Source organism: Sinocyclocheilus grahami, unplaced genomic scaffold, assembly GCF_001515645.1.
Source record: "Sinocyclocheilus grahami isolate Dianchi unplaced genomic scaffold, SAMN03320097.WGS_v1.1 scaffold143.1, whole genome shotgun sequence".
NCBI classification, from domain to species: domain Eukaryota; kingdom Metazoa; phylum Chordata; class Actinopteri; order Cypriniformes; family Cyprinidae; genus Sinocyclocheilus; species Sinocyclocheilus grahami.
Window position 1 is genome coordinate 261,481 of NW_015505322.1, and position 17,769 is coordinate 279,249.

Here is a 17,769-nt window from a genome sequence, read left to right on the forward strand (position 1 = left end):
ATATATATATATATATACACACACACACACACACACACACCTTGCTACGTGTACTGTGTTAGGCTAACCGAGACTTGTCATGTGCACTTATATATTGTTGCTCTTTTGTTAGTTTTGTCTGCTTGTATTGTCCTCATTTGTAAGTCGCTTTGGATAAACGCGTCTGCTAAATGACTAAATGTAAATGTAAATGTATAAATACACACAAGGTATATATAAAGGTATGTCCTGGATGACAGTTCACACATCGAGTAAACTGAGCTTGGAATTTTCAAAACTTAATTTCAGATGGTTCAAATGGAATTCAATATATCATTTTCTTAGTTCTGCAGACATATCTTTGTGAGTACCTGTGAAAGCAGTGCTGTTGTATGGTTTGGCAGTATTCTCTGTGTGTGTCCTGGTATGGGTCATTGAGTAGGGAACTCTGAAGAGCTCCATCTGTGTCCCATGATTTAGGCCACGGCTCAAGATTTTGTTCTATAGCTGCGGCGATGCCCTTATCATGGGGAGGAATGATCTGAGCTCCGTTTGCCCAGTACACCTTAAACACACACACATTGAAAAATGGGTCATATAAGTATACTATATTCTTACAAATCAAACATATTATTTAGGGATCGAAGATACCTTGTATCCGTTGTCTTGTTTGGGATTATGTGAGGCTGTTACCATGACACCAGCACACAGTCCTAGATGTGATACAGTAAAAGGCTAAAAGAAGAGAAGGGAAGAGAAGAGGTGTTCATTTTTGTTGTTGTTTACATTTACACTTATACTAACGTTCAAAAGTTATGATATTTTTAAGGTTTTTGGAAAGACGTCTCTTACCAAGGATGCAATTATTTCAGTAAACAGTAATATATGACACAGAGCGCTTGTAAAATCATTGTAAACCACATCTTTTTGGGGAACCATTAAATTTTTTATTTTATTTATTTATTTATTTTTTGTGGATACTATGATACATTTGATAAATGGAAATTTCAAAAGGACAGTGTTTATTTGAAACAGAAGTTTGTAACAAGTAAAAGTCTTTACTGTCACTTTTGATCAATTTAATGCATCAATTTAATTGGTGAATAAGTATTAATTAATTTCTTTAAAAAAAAAACAATTAGTTATTAGTCACATAGTAGGTATATTTTATTAAGAGTAACACAACAATGTATCATGTAAATTTTAAAAGGAACACTACTTAAAAAGCTCTGAGCATGCAAGGCGCACATGAATCATGATCATGCTGTGGCAGGTCTCTGACTGCGCCAAAAATTTCTACCCAGACCCATGCTTGGCTGAAAATTGAGAAAATGACATTTAGATACCACCGGGCCACCAAGTTACAGATTTGGAGAGATAAAGAATATGTCAAGTTATGTGGATGGCATAACATTTTCCCTCTCAAATTACAAATTATTTTTTAAATCAATGTTTTTTGGATGAATACTACATTTGACCAAAACGTTTTTGGGCTAGAGGACACCGAGTGAGAGAAAGCTGTTTGAGGGCTCAAAGGGAAAGGTTGAGAGAGTGACAAGAGAATGAGTGAGAGCGTGTCCGTGTACTCATGGGAACAGAAAAGTTGATGATTGGTGAGGACTCTTCATGAACGATTCTAGTCTCTTACGCAACAATCTCACAATGTGTTCACGTGCAATTGTGTCTCTCTCTGTCTTCTTTCTCATGCGTTTGGTTGTTGGTTTGCGATTAGTTCTTTGCAGCTGGAAGTAGCAATTTTTCAAAAAGATCTTAGAAAGCAAACCTCTAACCACAATGGACAACACTTCTAAATAATAAACCAAAAAACTGTACAATGTTACAATTTCCTGTTCCATAGATATGTCCTAAATATCTGTACCATGCAAATCATTACAGTAATCATTCATTGCAATAGCATATGTCAAAATACCATTGTGATACCATTACCTTTTTTACTATGACGAGAACAATTTAAACGGAGGGAAATAAATGGTATTGGAATATGTCAAAATCAAGATTCGAACCTGCACACCTACATAAGGTTCTATGTGTCTTGGATTACCACAGTGTCATGGCTCTAGCATATCAGAATTAGTAATACACCTGAACTTTCTCTCCATGACTACAGAAGGTTCATACGAACCACGTATGGAGTGGGTGTGATGTCACTGAAGAGGTAGACTGGGACGCCTCGGCTGATCAAGACAGAAGCAGCAAGACAGGCGAATCTTTTACTGCTGCCGCCACTAGGGGGGTGAGCGCGAGCATCAAACCCGATCACCACCCCTCTCTGCTTCAGATCTGTAAAGCACTGCTCCAGGTACGCACAGAAACCCTAGCAGAAGCAAAAAGAGAGAAATGAATGTCAATCAATATCCTCACACAAAATGTATTGTGACATTGTGAAAACTGACAATGTGATAAATGGCTTTTGGAACCTTGATTATGCTTTACAGTTTTTAAAACTCTCTGTTTGTGTTATGTTCCACATAAGAAGGAAAGTCATATACATCTGGGACAGCGTGAAGGTGAGTAAATGAGTGGAGTATCCCTTTAAGGCCTGTTCACACCAAGATGAATTTGTGTGAAACTTTGGTCGGATCTAAAAAGAAGTCAGATTACATTACCTAATACAAGTAACCTAGATTATGTTACGAACTACAGTTTTCATCATGTAATCAGTAACGGACTACAGTTTTTAAGTAATCTACCCAGCTCTGCTTACGGTGTATTTTTTATTTTCTATAAGCGCCACCTACTGTCAGAGAATGAATTTGCATTTTCATTCAGCCCATCTGCCAGTTTTTCTCATTGGCTTGAACCGATAAATTGCATGCAAAAATTTTCGTGCCAAACATTGGTGTAAACAGACCCTACGTCTACACATACATTAAAGGAACACACCACTTTTTTTGAAAATGGGCTCATTTTCCAACTCCCCCAGAGTTAAAAAGCTGAGTTTTACCGTTTTCGAACCCATGGGTGGAGCAGATGCAATGGTGTTAAGCAGCGCCTGAAAATAGTCCCCAGCACGCTCCCTGTGCAAGCAGGCGATCACGTTGGTTATGATGACGGAAGTTATCCTATTTTCAGGTGCTGCGTAATATCACTACGCCTGCTGCACCCATGGTACGGCAGCAAAGTTCCTTGATTATTACGCCGGAATGAGAGTATAGTTCCTAGTCATATCGGCAGAAGAGTCAAGTTTTAAATGGGAAAAATATCGAAACTCTTTGGTCATTTTTGAGCGAGATGCTAATGGTCTAATCAGATTCAATGATCTGTGCTAAGCTACAGCTAAAAGTGCTACCGCCAGACCCGGAGATGGGCTGAATGGATTCGAAAACAGTTAAACTCAACTGTTTAACTCTAGGGGAGTCGTAAAATGAGCCTATTTTCAAAAAAAGTGGAGTGTTCCTTTAAGCTGTGTTTTTGTATGTACACAGATATACATATACATATGAATATGTATGCGAGTAGGTTTTATAAATTGAAGCATACACATGAATTGTTCACAATAACATCTATAACATGTAAACTCAACTGTTTAACTCTAGGGGAGTCGTAAAATGAGCCTATTTTCAAAAAAGTGTTCCTTTCCTTTCCATTCCTTTAAGCTGTGTTTTTGTATGTACACAGATATACATATACATATGAATATGTATGCGAGTAGGTTTTATAAATTGAAGCATACACATGAATTGTTCACAATAACATCTATAACATGCATTTACAAAATAGAGAGGGTGAATTTACATTTTATTCCGACTTTAAGGAGGGTACATAGCTTCCCAGGACATACTCTACTATTGTAACAAACATTATCAGCTGCTGTTTTGACAATCTTGTATGTCACCTGTGTGGTCTGTATGATGGTGAGGTCATTCATGCAGGACACTCCCGGTCCCATGGCGGCTCTCAGTCCCGCCGTGCCAAACTCCATACGGGCCCCGAAACACTTCTGCAGCTCTGACATGGCTCTATCCTTAACCATAGTCCGCACAGCAGCAGCCGTCTTTGGATTCTGTAAACACACACACAAAGTTATATTCTATATTTACCAAAAAATCCTTTCAAATAATGTGCACTCAGAAAATCACAATAAGACCAGGAACGTGCATTAAAAAAGTAAATTGGGTCAGTTTTAAAGTATTTAAAAGTGGCAATAAAAGTAAGAGAAGGGAGGAAGAAAGGAGCCTCTATGTCTCCAGCAGACACTTTGTCCTGATGATTCTGATTAGTATTGTGTGTGTGTGTGTGTGTGTGTGTACACGTCTCCTGTCCATCATGTGAGGGACAATATGTTTTCACTCTCCTGATAAGTGAGACCATGTGAGGATGCAAGCAAAGAGCTCTGATCCATTCCTGACTGCATGTTATGATGTCCTCTCTGAGCAGCACATGGGCCAATACAATCATTTTGGTGACTAAACATCCAATATACAATAAAAAAAAAACTGTATAGTTCTACCCATTTTACATCCAATCAGCAGCAGTTAAATTTTTTTTGCACTGTAAAAAAGGTTGAATTCAACTGAATGTCCAATTTTGCTTAATCGCTGACCTTCCACTTCTGCGTAAAACCATTAACTGTTTCATGTGAGCCAGTTAAGCACAAGACTCCGATTACTGTAATGACACTACACAAATATGCAATGTAATTACTTTTATGGAACTGTCCATTGACACTGATTTGCATGCTATTTTGTTGTAATAAGTGTAACTATTTTGTAACTAGTATAAACTATAATTTGCTGTTTCAGTGTAACTGGGATAGTCTAGAAACTGTTTGCGCCTGTTTGTATGTTTCTTTGTTTTTGAAGCATAATGCTCTTCGCTGTGAGTTCAGGCAGGTCATGTGTTTGTAGCAAATGAATCAGCCACATTTGCTCAATTCAAAAACACTCCTGATGATTTATTATCTCAAATGTTTCTCTTGAGATTAAATGAAGGCTTATTCTTAAGTCTCCTGCTTCTCAGAGTTTTCTGCTGAGAAAAAGAACCCAGTGATCTGTGACCTGCTCAGATTTGCCAAGATATGCAAACGTTTTTAATATGAAACCAAATTATCAATACTTTGAAATCTACTCTCCTTCGAAAAGAAATTAATACTTTTATTCTGCGAGGACACATATAAAATGTGATCAAAAGGGACAGTAAAGACATTTATAAAAGATATTAAAAAACAGTAAAGACATTTATACAAAAGATTTCTATTTCAAATCAATTCTGTTCTTTTGAACTTCTATTCATCAAAGAATCCCGAGAAGAAGAAAAATCCACAAACATTTAGCAGCACAACTCTTCTTCACCATTGATAATAATAAGAAATGTTTCCTGAGCAGCAAATCAGCATATTAGAATGATTCCCGAAGGATCATGTGACACTGAAGACTGGAGTAATGATGCTGAAAATTCAGCTTTGATCACAGGAATAAATTACATTATACAATATACGTAATGTGACCCTGGACCACAAAAATTGAATAGCATCATCTGAAAGCTGAATAAATAGGCTAAGCTTTCCATTGATGTATGGTTTGTTAGGATAGGACAATATTTGGCTGAGATACAACTATTTGAAAATCTGGAATCTGAGGGTGCAAAAAAATTAAATATTGAGAAAATCATGTTTAAAGTCGTCCAAATGAAGTTCTTAGCAATGCATATTACTAATCAAAAATTAAGTTTCGATATATTTACAGTAGGGAATTTACTAAATATCTTCATGGAACATGATCTTTACTTAATTTCCTAATAATTTTGACCCATACAATGTAGTTTTGGCTATTGCGACTTAAGACCTGGTCCAGGGTCACATATTCAAATAGAAAAATTATTTTAAAATTGTAATAATATTACTGTATTTACTGATCAAATACATCAGCCGTGGTGACTTCTCTAAAACCTTACCAACCCCAAACCTTTGAATGGTATTTTAAATTTTATAGTTCTGAGACAAATGAGAGTATAGAGCTAAAAGAAAAATTTTTTAGAAGAAACATCTTGGGCAGAGCTGATTAATCTCTGAACAAAAATGCATTTTAAATAATGGCATCATAATAAGGATCTGACTGAATCTCAACTCAGATGGCATTGTGTTGAGTAATCTACTGTAGTTGGTAAGAGCACTTCCTCTAAAGCATTCTGTAAAAGCATGTTTACTTCCACTTTAGATGATCATCACAGGCTGTTCCTCTTCACTGTTAATAACTGAGCTGTTTGTTAACGAGTCACTTAAAAGGAATGTTTCAAGCCAGCGTTTGGTACCGTGCCATACAGCTGAACTCCAGCTTAAGCACTAGAGATGTCAGATCTCGCACATATGAAGCATGTGTTTGGTCTCACCTTGTCATACTGCAGCCACTGCGTGACAGCCTGGTCCACACGACTGTCTCCTGTGCTTTCCAGGCCGTTCTCCATGTTGATCTAACTCGGAAGTAAACCGTAATTCAACCGATAAACAATAAGCGATCAACTCTGTTATACGAGCATGTGTACGTTGACGGTCGCTCTGAATGGATTTAGTGTGTGACCCGTGAATGCTCCTGTTCGACTTAGTATACTGATATAGTTGTAGCACGTCCGAAACGGAGTGGGCGGGGTTTCCGTGAAAGGGGCGGGGCACGTGATTGGCCCATGCCATTGCGTAGCAGCTCATTGGTGGAGCACTTTCGGAATAAGCTTTCAGTTCTTTGACCTGTGCAGTTTTAACTTTCATAAAACTAATTTAGATTCTATATTTAACGTTTTGTGTAAAAAATTGCAATAAATGTAGTATATTATTTAAGATATTTCTGTGTTCCTGAAGGTAAATTGAAATATAATTAAAGCAGTTAAACAGTTATTAAATGAACATAAAAGCTCGTTCATGTACAAAATATCCCTACTTTCATTGGGATCCTAAACTGTACCTGTTTATATTATTTTATACAGCAGAGAGCGCCAAGCTCCTGTTATTAATGGCACTGAGATCACTTCAGTGTGTGAAGAAACATTATAAAGATGTGCTGCAAAATGATTTTATCTGTATAGTAGCCTATTTGTAAGAGACTTCAATATAATTTCAGATTATAGACTTTAAATATCTGGTGAAGATTACTGACTCTACAATGACTGAAAGAGTATAACGATCAGAAGAGAATTTATTCGTCAAAGATGTTTTTTTACTCATACAATGTAAAAAGATTTTATAAAAATTACATTTTAATTTCAATAAAAGCCAAGTTTAAGGACTATATTATTTTTTCACATTCTATATAACTGTATTTTCTGATATTCCAATGAAAAACAAACGTTTAAAAGTTAAGTTAATATGATGTTTCAGTGGAGACTGTAAAAAACGGTGGGATGCTGACATTGTGAGGAATGCAAAGAATGCTATGATATACAGGTGCATCTCAGTAAATTAGAATGTCGTGGAAAAGTTCATTTATTTCAGTAATTCAACTCAAATTGTGAAACTCGTGTATTAAATAAATTCAATGCACACAGACTGAAGTAGTTTAAGTCTTTGGTTCTTTTAATTGGGATGATTTTGGCTCACATTTGATATCCATATTAGTGTTCACACCAATTGAACAAATAATAACGTGTTCATGTAAAACGTGTGCTTAAGTTATGTTCTGTGTATGTAACTACAGTACGCGCCGAATTTTGTGTGGTTGTCAACATTTTTAATGTTAATCAGATAGAAAACAATCACTCTGAAAGTGATTGCAATGATATCTCCTAATGTTATTACTTTATAGTTATAGTTATCGTTCTTTGTGTAAAGGCCTTCACACTATGGAAGCCCATTTCTGCCACATAAAAAAATATTATGATTTGGTAACTCATAATAACATAACATAAAAGTCCTATTTATGAGTCAAAATAATGAGATAACAGTTATAATTATGAGATTAAAAGGTTAAAAATGACAAGATGCTAAATCATAGAAGATATAAAATATTAGCTCAATAGAGTTCCTACCATGATAGATAAACAAATGTTTGTTTGTATGAAATGAGAACTAGAAATCAAAATTATTCTCACTGAAAGCTTTCTTTTGTTTTCTGCATGCATAACTGCTTGACAATTTATTATTTATTTTTCATGTCAATTTCAGTGTGCCGTTTTGTGAAAAAGGCCTTATAAATTCTGCAGATGGTGCATAAATATTTGCAATAGGTTTTCCAACTGCATTTTCGGGGATGAGTTGTGTTTATTCTGTGTGGGTGACACGGCTCCATCGCTGTCACCCACACTAAAGCTGTGAATATCTGTCACATCTCCGCTGGCCTGCAGGCAGTGAAAACAGCCCATCCCTCAGTTATGCAACCAGCTACTGCAGGCCAGGCACTGTACTGGTGTCAGCACCACTTACAGCAGTGGCATGGCTCAGTGAATAAATCCTTGCTTATGAATTCATTATTATGTGACCCAAACCTTTCTAACATAAAAACTTGGTGTGGTTTGCACATCCTAAAATGACTGAAGAAAGCATTTAAAGGAAGGAAGGAAGGATGGATGGAAAGCACATTACCAGACTTCAATAATCAAGTCTGTGATCTATGGAAGGCAGACGGGGCCAAAACTCTTTAAACAGAACACATACATTTTTAATCAACACGCACTGTATGTCCATGTTAACCTGCAATTTGAACGCGTTTCTTTTGTATGTGTAGACATGCACATTTTGGCCATGTTAAGGCATTATTTTTCACCCATTTCTTTATTACATGTAAAGACGCCCAGTTTTAACATGTTAAGACAATGAATTTTAACGTGTCCTCAATGCGCACACATTCTGGCTGTGTTCGATTGTGTAATAGTTTTTAAAGCAGATTTACTTCTAAATTTATCCACATTAATCCTTTCTTTAGTTTATTGTGGCATTGCTTTACTGAAATTTATTGTGCTAGAGTACATTGTTAAAACTGCTAAAAAACTAAAAAGGACATGGACATGAAATCATCAGACTGACGTCGCACACAACACACAGATTAATTTTCCTCATGAACAAATATAACATCTGATGTTTGCATACTAGTGTACCATTACAACATCCTTCATAAACATGACATCTGACGTGTTGTATATACCAACATGCCATTGCGTCACACATGGTCTCAAATACAGCAAATTCATTGGCCGCTCTGCGTGTTGTCTCGGACAAACAGTGCGTGTTGGTAGTCAAATTTCATACATTCGGTTTAGAAGACGTTTGGCCCCATCCACCTTCCACGGTGATCAAATGTATATTGTATAGGTTTACTTTCTAGAATGGTCAGCTGTCCCCATATGAGCACAAACAGGCTGAAGCTGTACTTTAGTACACTATATTAAAGGAGCACAGACTATCCTCAGAAATATGCTCTGGTTCTAATGCATTTTAACTTTACCATATTACAGACAATCCTTTTTGTCTGTGAAACTGTGCAAGTGCCATAAAGAAGTGGAAAATTTCTTACTTGCTCCTCTCCCAACTGCAAGCAGCAGACCCCACCAATCAGTAAGACAAGAACTGAATTAGTAACCAGTGCAGATCAATCAGTATTTAGTGGTAGGGTAGTTTTAATATTAAAGACCAAGTCAACAAATTTTTTTTTTTTTTTTTTTTTTTAAATAAAAACACCTCACAGTGCAATTCATTTTGAAAGGTTTATTTCACCAAAGATGAGGGCAAATAAAACTAAATTTTCATTTAGATGGATGGACAAAAGAACTTCAAGGAGTTAGACAGCCTCAGTGCGGAGTTGACCATCTCTTCACTGACACGGATCATGAAGTCAGTCATCCTTCAGAACGGTCTTCTACAGAAGAGAAGCCCTCTTCTGCTTAGTGACTTGCCATCTCACAGAGTTCTCCACAACTTGCCCCCGGTGAAGAGTTTATGCCTCGCACTGTTTCTCCTGTTCAATTGCTGGAAATAGGGGGGACATTTTTTTGAAAGAAAGAGGGGGAAAGAAAGAAACCAAAAGGGAAACTAATCTACAAAAAAATAAAAAGGCTCATGTTGCTAATAATAAAAACATCATTCAGGGTTTAGAAGGTGAGTGCTCCATAAAACTCAAACTTACTATCTTTAGTGGGAAGGGTGTTCTTCTCTTGTGTCTCAGTCTTCTTCAGCTTGGTCTTGTCAAACTGAGAGATCTCACTGATATCTGGTTTGTCAGCCATTGCTTCACTTCAGATTTCTAAGGGAAAATAAATGGGTTAAACAAAGAGATGAACTACAAATATAAAAAACATAACAGCACAGAGCACTACACAAAACCTCTCACTTTACTGCTGAAGACCAACACACAAAATGCAGAAGACAGAGTAAAATTGCTGATTTGACACTTATATATTTAAACAACACCATCTAAATGCTAGCTAACCGAGGAATTTAATTACAATTGCAGGTGCAAGTTGTTGACGATTTTGCTCCTTCATTTTCATTGGTTAATTGATCAATTGCTTGACAGTTTTTTTTTTCAGTAACGACACCCTTTCTCCAAAACATATGGATCAGTCTTGAATAAAATGCTAATATCTGGAATTTAGACTACCCCCCCATAAAAATTTACAATTTTATTTATTAATCTACAATGATCTTTAGCTGTATGTTGTCATGTGATTTACACCAAGCTCTGTGTAGTTCTGTGCTGCTTGAATTAAAGTTCTTCAACTCACAAAACAAATCTCAGATAATCGATGGCGTTGTGAGACACAGCAGGTTTCAGATCAAGCCAATCAGAGCGCCAGATAACATGACATGAGGTGAGGTTTCAATTTTTATTAAATGTACATCACTTAGTCATCAGATTGTGCGGGATATTTTATCATATGTTCATTCAGAGACCGTTCATAGCGGGTAAACAATAACAATATGATCAAAAGTGGCTGTTTGAACTTTGAACGGGATGTGATGCTTTTGGATGATGTAGCTCTGTTGTTGTGAAGATGCTTCATTTTTATAATTCGAAATAATCTAGTGATTCGGTTTAGATGATTTTATATCATGATTTTCTGTTTTTCATGGCTGAGATGAACGGGTGCGGCTGATTTGATTTGCCTTTGTCATAAACATCACAGGTCACAAGAATTATTATGGTAACCATAGTATATACCGGCTGCATCAAAAGAAAAACAATGAACCGAAAATGACAACAAATACTCTCAAAGAGATTTGAATGAAGCTCTATATTTATTTATGGTTGCAGTAACGATAACTGTAGGCTACTATGTCTATCTAGCTATCTCTAGGCTACTGTAAGGTCATCATGGTAACTCCCTATAGAGATACTCGTCTCCTAGCAATGTGGAATTCATTGTTATTCTAGATTTGCCAGGTTTAATTTAGACTAAAATATTTTGGATTAGAAGTGAATGACCTGGACAGAATTTTTTTTTGCATAAAAATCAACTAGGGATACCTGGTTTCTGTATTAATTCAACAGACTAGTCTAGTGGTTGTCAACCAAAAGGCTGGAGCCCACCAGGGGTCTTCAGCAGCAAGCTTCCAAATGGGATGCAACATAAGAAAAATGATGAAGAATTTTCTCTTCATTTCCTCCATAAGCCAAATAAATTCTCAAATGTACATAAAGTTGTTTAAAACAGTTTTTAATTCTAATATTCGGATTCGGATTTCTTATTATCACAGTTGAAAACAGTTTTGCTACATAATATTTTTTTGGAAACAATGATACATTGTTTTTCAGGATTCTTGCTCAAAAGAACAGCATTTATTTTGTCTTTTGTGTCGCTTTTGATCAATTTATTGCATGTATATCCGATATAAGATATAAAAATAAACTTCAGCATATATCTTGAGGGCATATGGATCACATTTTGTTCTCTTATATGCTTAATTATGGTTCAGTTGTCCTGAAGTCAGTGGGTTGTTTGAATGGGTTTTTGGTTAAATTCCTGAAAAAGGTCGATGACTCACCCTTATTTAGAAACATAAAATACAAAAGTAATTCTCCTTGTGATTTTTTTTAAAGCTTATACATTATACAAGCAGTTGCAAACAAGTGGCTTAATGGGACAGCAGTGGTTGTCGGGGGCATTAAAAATCTTCACGCTGAACAGGAAAACTCATACTCACAGTCCGCTTTTTTAGCCTTGTTGTGTTTATAATCACACTCTTGCAAACTATTCTTACTAAAACTTTCAGGGAAAGGTTTTTTTTTTTTAAATAAAGACCGAAAGAGTTGTCAGAAGCTTAGTGATGGTGACTTTGAAGTCATGCCACCATGATTCTGTTTATAGTTTTTAGCTTTATAGCGTTTAGCTTTTTTACTTCTGGTGATTGTTACTTCTGGCTTCAAAACTCCTAAAAGTTGCATTCACTTGTGAAGATTATGATTCTTATGCATTTTGTTCATCGTGATAAACTTTTGTCAGTCATAGTGCTTTTCTGCAATAATCCAAAAGCCAATGGAAAAATGCTTTTGGGTTTTTGTCGAGGGAACCAGGGTGATGTGAACTTCCAAGATGGCCTACAAAAATAGTATACACTGGAAAAAATTATTTTCTTGTATGTTTTCCCTTTGAATTAAGATTATTTTTCTTACCTCATTGGCAGATCTTTTTTTCCCCTTTTTTTTAAAGCAAAAACGAACAAAATTTTGATACATTTTTATTATGTTAGACTTAATATGTAATCCTGGAGCACAAAACCAGTCTTAAGTCGCTGGGGTATATTTGTAGCAATAGCCAAAAATGCATTGTATGGGTCAAAATTATAGATTTTTCTTTTTTGCCAAAAATCATTAGGATATTAAGTAAAGATCATGTTCCATGAAGATATTTTGTAAATTTCCTACTGTAAATATATTAAAACTTAATTTTTGATTGGTAATATGCATTGCTAAGAACTTCATCTGGACAACTTTAAAGATGATTTTCTCAGTATTTAGATTTTTTTGCACCCTCAGATTCCAGATATTCAAATAGTTGTATCTCAGCCAAATATTGTCCTATCCTAACAAACCATACATCAGTGGAAAGCTTATTTATCAGCTTTCAGATGATGTATACATCTCAATTTCGAAAAATTGACCCTTATTTTGTGGTCCAGGGTCACATATGTTAAGTCATTTTGCTTCATCAGTGTACATCATCAATGCAGTGCTTTATACAGACATAAAAACAATTTGGTAATACAATTAAAATGTTAAATAAAATATTATTATATGCAATTAATATTTTTTTCACATGCATGATTATCTTAAAGTTAATAGCAATACAACATACTGTTTAAATTGTTACATTTATCTAGAAAAAATGGCTGTTTTATTAATTGTTGATGATTATTTTTGTATCTTTTTCATCAGAAGTGCATTATAGTTCATGCACCAGATGATGTCATACCTGGTCCTCATTTTTGACCTTTGACTGGGTATCAACGAGGACCATGGCCTCCGCCGACCAAGACCAGGAGTCACTGCAGAACCAGAACCACTACTTGTGTGGTTCTGTAGCAGCGTTCGCCAACATTGTCATCACATTTCCCATACACAAGGCACTGTTCCGGCAGCAGCTGTTCGGAGTGCAGGCGTGGGAAGCTGTGCGGCAGCTCCAGAGTGATGGTTTGCACACACTGTACCGTGGCATCCTGCCGCCATTACTGCAGAAAAGCAGCACTATTGCAATTATGTTTGGCCTCTATGAGGACTTCTCCAGATTGATGCAACTACACGCTCCTCAAGCCCCCGTCCTGTTAACGGACAGTATTGCAGCAGTTTTAGCGGGAACAGCTGAAGCAGTCTTAATGCCATTCGAGAGGGTCCAAACTCTACTGCAGGACCCACGTCATCATGGAAACTTTCAGAATACTGCGCGTGTTTTGCTTCAACAACATGGCATCCGAGAGCTTTACCGTGGCCTTGTTCCGATCCTACTCAGAAATGGCCCTAGCAATGCTTTTTTCTTTGGTTTGCGTGGACCAATTAAGGAACTGCTCCCCGAGACAAAGGCAGGGCAGGGCAAGCCGGTTAGTGACTTTGTATGCAGAGGGATTCTGGGAGCGGGTCTCGGGGTGGTGTTTTACCCTCTAAATGTAGTCAAGTCTCACGCACGGTTACAGATTGGAGGGGAGTTTCAGTCCTGCAGGGTGATCCTGGCAAACGTTTTGAGAGAGAGAGAGAAGTAACATGTGGCCAAGTATGGTGACCCATGAACACACACAGCAGTGAACACACACACCGTGAACACACACCCGGAGCAGTGGGCTGCCATTTTTTGCTGCGGCGCCCGGGGAGCAGTTTGGGGTTCGGTGCCTTGCTCAAGGGCACCTCAGTTGTGGTATTGAAGGTGGGAGAGACATTCACTCCCCCCACCTACAATCCCTGCCGGTACGAGACTCGAACCTGCAACCTTTGGGTTACGAGTCCGACTCGCTAACCATTAGGCCACGACTTCCCCAGGGACGGGAAGGTGAGCCGTCTGTTTCAAGGTGTGCATTTGAACTTCCAGAGCTCTATTTTCTCATGGGGAATCATAAATGCTACATATGAGCTTTTACTGAAAATGCTCTGATTGAGATGAGTAGGACGAAAGGGGAAATTATGAAGTGAAAGCATACACAACTCTGAGCAAAAAGAGTGGAGAATGAGTCTTCCTTGCTCTGTTTCTGCTGCTAAAAATACAGCATTAAAAACAGCACATGCTTACTTGAAGTGCAGTTATTAAAGGGATAGTTGACTCAAAAAAATGAAAATTCTGTTTTCATTTTTTCATCAAGGCTAACTGAAAACACAGGGAAAGGGAAATGTTTGATTTGATCATTTTAGCAATATATAATTTTCATTAAAAAAATTAATGTGATGCATAACCTTTCAAAAGTTAGCAAGATTTGTTTTATGTTTTTAAAGACATCTCTCGTGCTCACCAAGGTTGCATGTATTTGGTCAAAAATATAGTAAAAACTGAAATATTATTGCAATTTCAAATACCTGTTTTCCAGTTGAAAATATTTTAGAATGTAATTTATTCCTGTGATCAAAGCTAAATTTTCGTGATCCTTCAGAATCATTCTAATATGTTAATTTGCTGTTCAATTTTAATATAGGATTATTTGTTGAATATAAAGTTTAAAAGAATAGCATTTATTTGAAATAGAAAAATTCCAACATTATACATGCCTTTACTGTCATGTTTGATCAATTGAATGTATCCTTATTGAATAAAAGTTTTAATTTCTTTTAAAAAATTGGACTGACCCCAAGCTTATGAATGGTAGTGTATGTACATGTTTTCATGATTAAACCACTTTTTCATCATTTCTAATCAGGCACTTAACAGAGTACCCATGAAAAGGTTCACTGTAAAAAAAATCCGTAAAATTTACAGTAAAAAAACGGCAGCTGTGGTTGCCGGAATTTTACCATAAAAAATACGGTAGTAACGTTTTAGGTTTTACGGTTTTAACTTAAATTTACAGTTAAATACCGTAATTTCATTAACTGATATAATGTTAATATACCAACCTATTGAAGTACTGAAATCTGTTTTGTACCTTTCTAATGCACTGATAACCACCAAATGCAGGAGGTGATGAGAAAGTCACATGATGAACCAAAGCCCATCACAAGCAGCTTTTAAATAATAACACTAAACACCATCATGGTAACTGTCACGAATTCAGTCCATGGACTTCTGTTTATTCACCACCAGAGGTCACCCTTTCCATTTCATTGACTCTCGCACTACACAAACTGTTGCATAACACCCCGGACTACATTTCCCATCATTCTTTGCACAATTTGCACACTGCCCTGATTGCACTCATTGCACACAGCTGTTTCTAATTACCTCATTCACTATATAAACACCCACTCTAACCACATTTCTCTGCTGAGTATTGTTTAGCCTGTACCCCTTTCCGAGTCTCCGTGTTTTCCTAGTTTTGCCTTGCCTTGTCTGTTTTCTCCGGTTTTGATCTTCCCCTGTTTTCCTGGATTCCTCCCTTTAGCCTTGCCCCTGTGACTCTGTCTGCTGATCGGTGACCTACGCTAGCCCGGTGACTATTCTTGTGTTTTGCCCGCCATATACCTGTTTGCCAGTGTTTTGACCCTGCCTGTTTACCACGTCTCTGAAATAAAGCTTTGCATTTGGATCCGAACGTCTCACGTCTCGTCAGCCCCCAACCCTGATATACAAAACTGATAAGAAAAAACTAAGAAGAAACACCGTTATTTCAACAAAAAAACATCACATTTGAATTGTAACGCAGGGATTTCTGGGAATGTCAATTTACGGTTATTCACTGTAAATTATATGGTCTTTTTCACTTCCAAAAATGGTATACTACCGTAAAGTTTGTCCAATACATGTAATGTCCAATACAGTTTTTCACCGTATATAGTAGGGGAATTTACCGTTAACCATTTAACAGGTTTTTTACTGTAGCATTTTTACAGTCTTTTACCGTTGAATTCACGGTTATTTTTTACAGTGTTGTCTTAGCCAATAGAAGGGCTCTGTTGAGGAAATGGTACGATTCTAGGGGGAATAGGATCTTGCACAACACCAAATCTGGTTCAGATTGCTTCACAAACTATTCAACTTGTTTTTGTGAACTGGATCAACGGATTCATTGCCAGATCAGACTTAAAAGAACAATGAATTCATGACTTCTGTTTCATGAGTGCTTATAAAAAGTGGATATTTAGTGAATAGTGAACAGTAAAAGAAAAAGTCATACAGAATTAATTTTTAGCTGAAGTGTCCCTTTAATTCATCATCTGACTGAATAAATCACATGCATCATCCAGTTTTATGAATTTGATTAAAGATTGAATTGGCACACACATGAGAAGAAGCGAGTGTTGAGAGAGACATCTTTGACCTCAACTCACTCAGGGTATCCTCTGATACATTACAGTATTCTCTTTTCTAAACTGACTGTACTGTGGTCTCTTAACCACTAAGTATTCAGATCACTAAGTAGTCATTACAAGGGTGGGAATGTTTGGGGGGGTTTTGCCGCCAACTTTAAATATAGTTTTGCTGAATTAGCTTTGGTGTCGCCAAAAGCTGTAGACTCCAGTAACCATATGACGACTTCAGTTCCAGTCCAAGCATTGATTAGTCATCTAGAAACCAATAAACACAAAGAGTCAATTTGGTGTTTTTGGTCCCTGTTGCTTTCATGTGGTAACAGAATCATCCCATCTGAGCCAGAACTCTTCATGCTTTTAGTGCCCACTGAAGCTATAACAGATTATTTCAATGACATAAGCAATGATTCAGTCATGTTTGGATTGTGTTTCTCATGCACTAAAAGATTCTTTGAATCACTCCCAAATATATTGGGATTTTAAGAAGGTGAGACCACAGACCTCAGCTGACGATGGCAAAGGGCCAAGGTGGAGTCTGTAAGATTTCACCAAGACTGCATTTATTTGATAAAAAATACAGTATAAATTGTCATTCTCCGGTCTTCAGTGTCACATGATCCTTCAGAAATCATTCTAAAATGCTGATTTGGTATTCAAATAACATCAATGTTGAAAACAGTTGTGCCACATCATATTTTTGTTAAACCCCTAATAAATAGAAAGTTCAAAAGAACAGCATTTATTTGCTATAGACATCTTTTATAATGTTATAAATGTCTTTACTGTCACTTTTGATCAAATGAATGCATGGTTACTGAATAAAATGATCAATTTCTCTCAAAAAAGAAAATCTTACAGACCCCAAACTTTTGAACAGTAGTGTATATGCATGTGGGAGAATAAATGCATAAGCTTTTACTGTATAATAAGTTGAATTTAAACTTATAAACAGAGGATCTAAATATCATAG

At 36.6% G+C, this 17,769-nt stretch overlaps 2 protein-coding genes across 2 annotated transcripts in view; one reads left to right on the top strand and one right to left on the bottom strand.

The window, feature by feature from the left end:
* LOC107591526 (phosphoglucomutase-2-like) overlaps window positions 1–6,567 on the bottom strand; it is a 16,407-nt gene extending 9,840 nt beyond the window's left edge. The window contains exons 1-5 of the mRNA XM_016280697.1: window positions 6,328–6,567; window positions 3,836–4,003; window positions 2,123–2,314; window positions 631–714; window positions 351–544 (exon numbers count right to left, since the gene is read on the bottom strand). Of these exons, the coding sequence (XP_016136183.1) occupies window positions 351–544; window positions 631–714; window positions 2,123–2,314; window positions 3,836–4,003; window positions 6,328–6,402 (713 nt within the window). The 5' untranslated portion in view covers window positions 6,403–6,567. The remainder of the gene's footprint in view (window positions 1–350; window positions 545–630; window positions 715–2,122; window positions 2,315–3,835; window positions 4,004–6,327) is intronic.
* Window positions 6,568–13,372: 6,805 nt separating this feature from the next.
* LOC107591528 (solute carrier family 25 member 51-like) lies at window positions 13,373–14,496 on the top strand. The gene is made up of 2 exons (XM_016280699.1): window positions 13,373–14,106; window positions 14,385–14,496. The coding sequence occupies exons 1-2, from the start codon at window positions 13,373–13,375 to the stop codon at window positions 14,494–14,496; spliced, it is 846 nt and encodes a 281-aa protein (XP_016136185.1).
* Window positions 14,497–17,769: the final 3,273 nt, after the last annotated feature.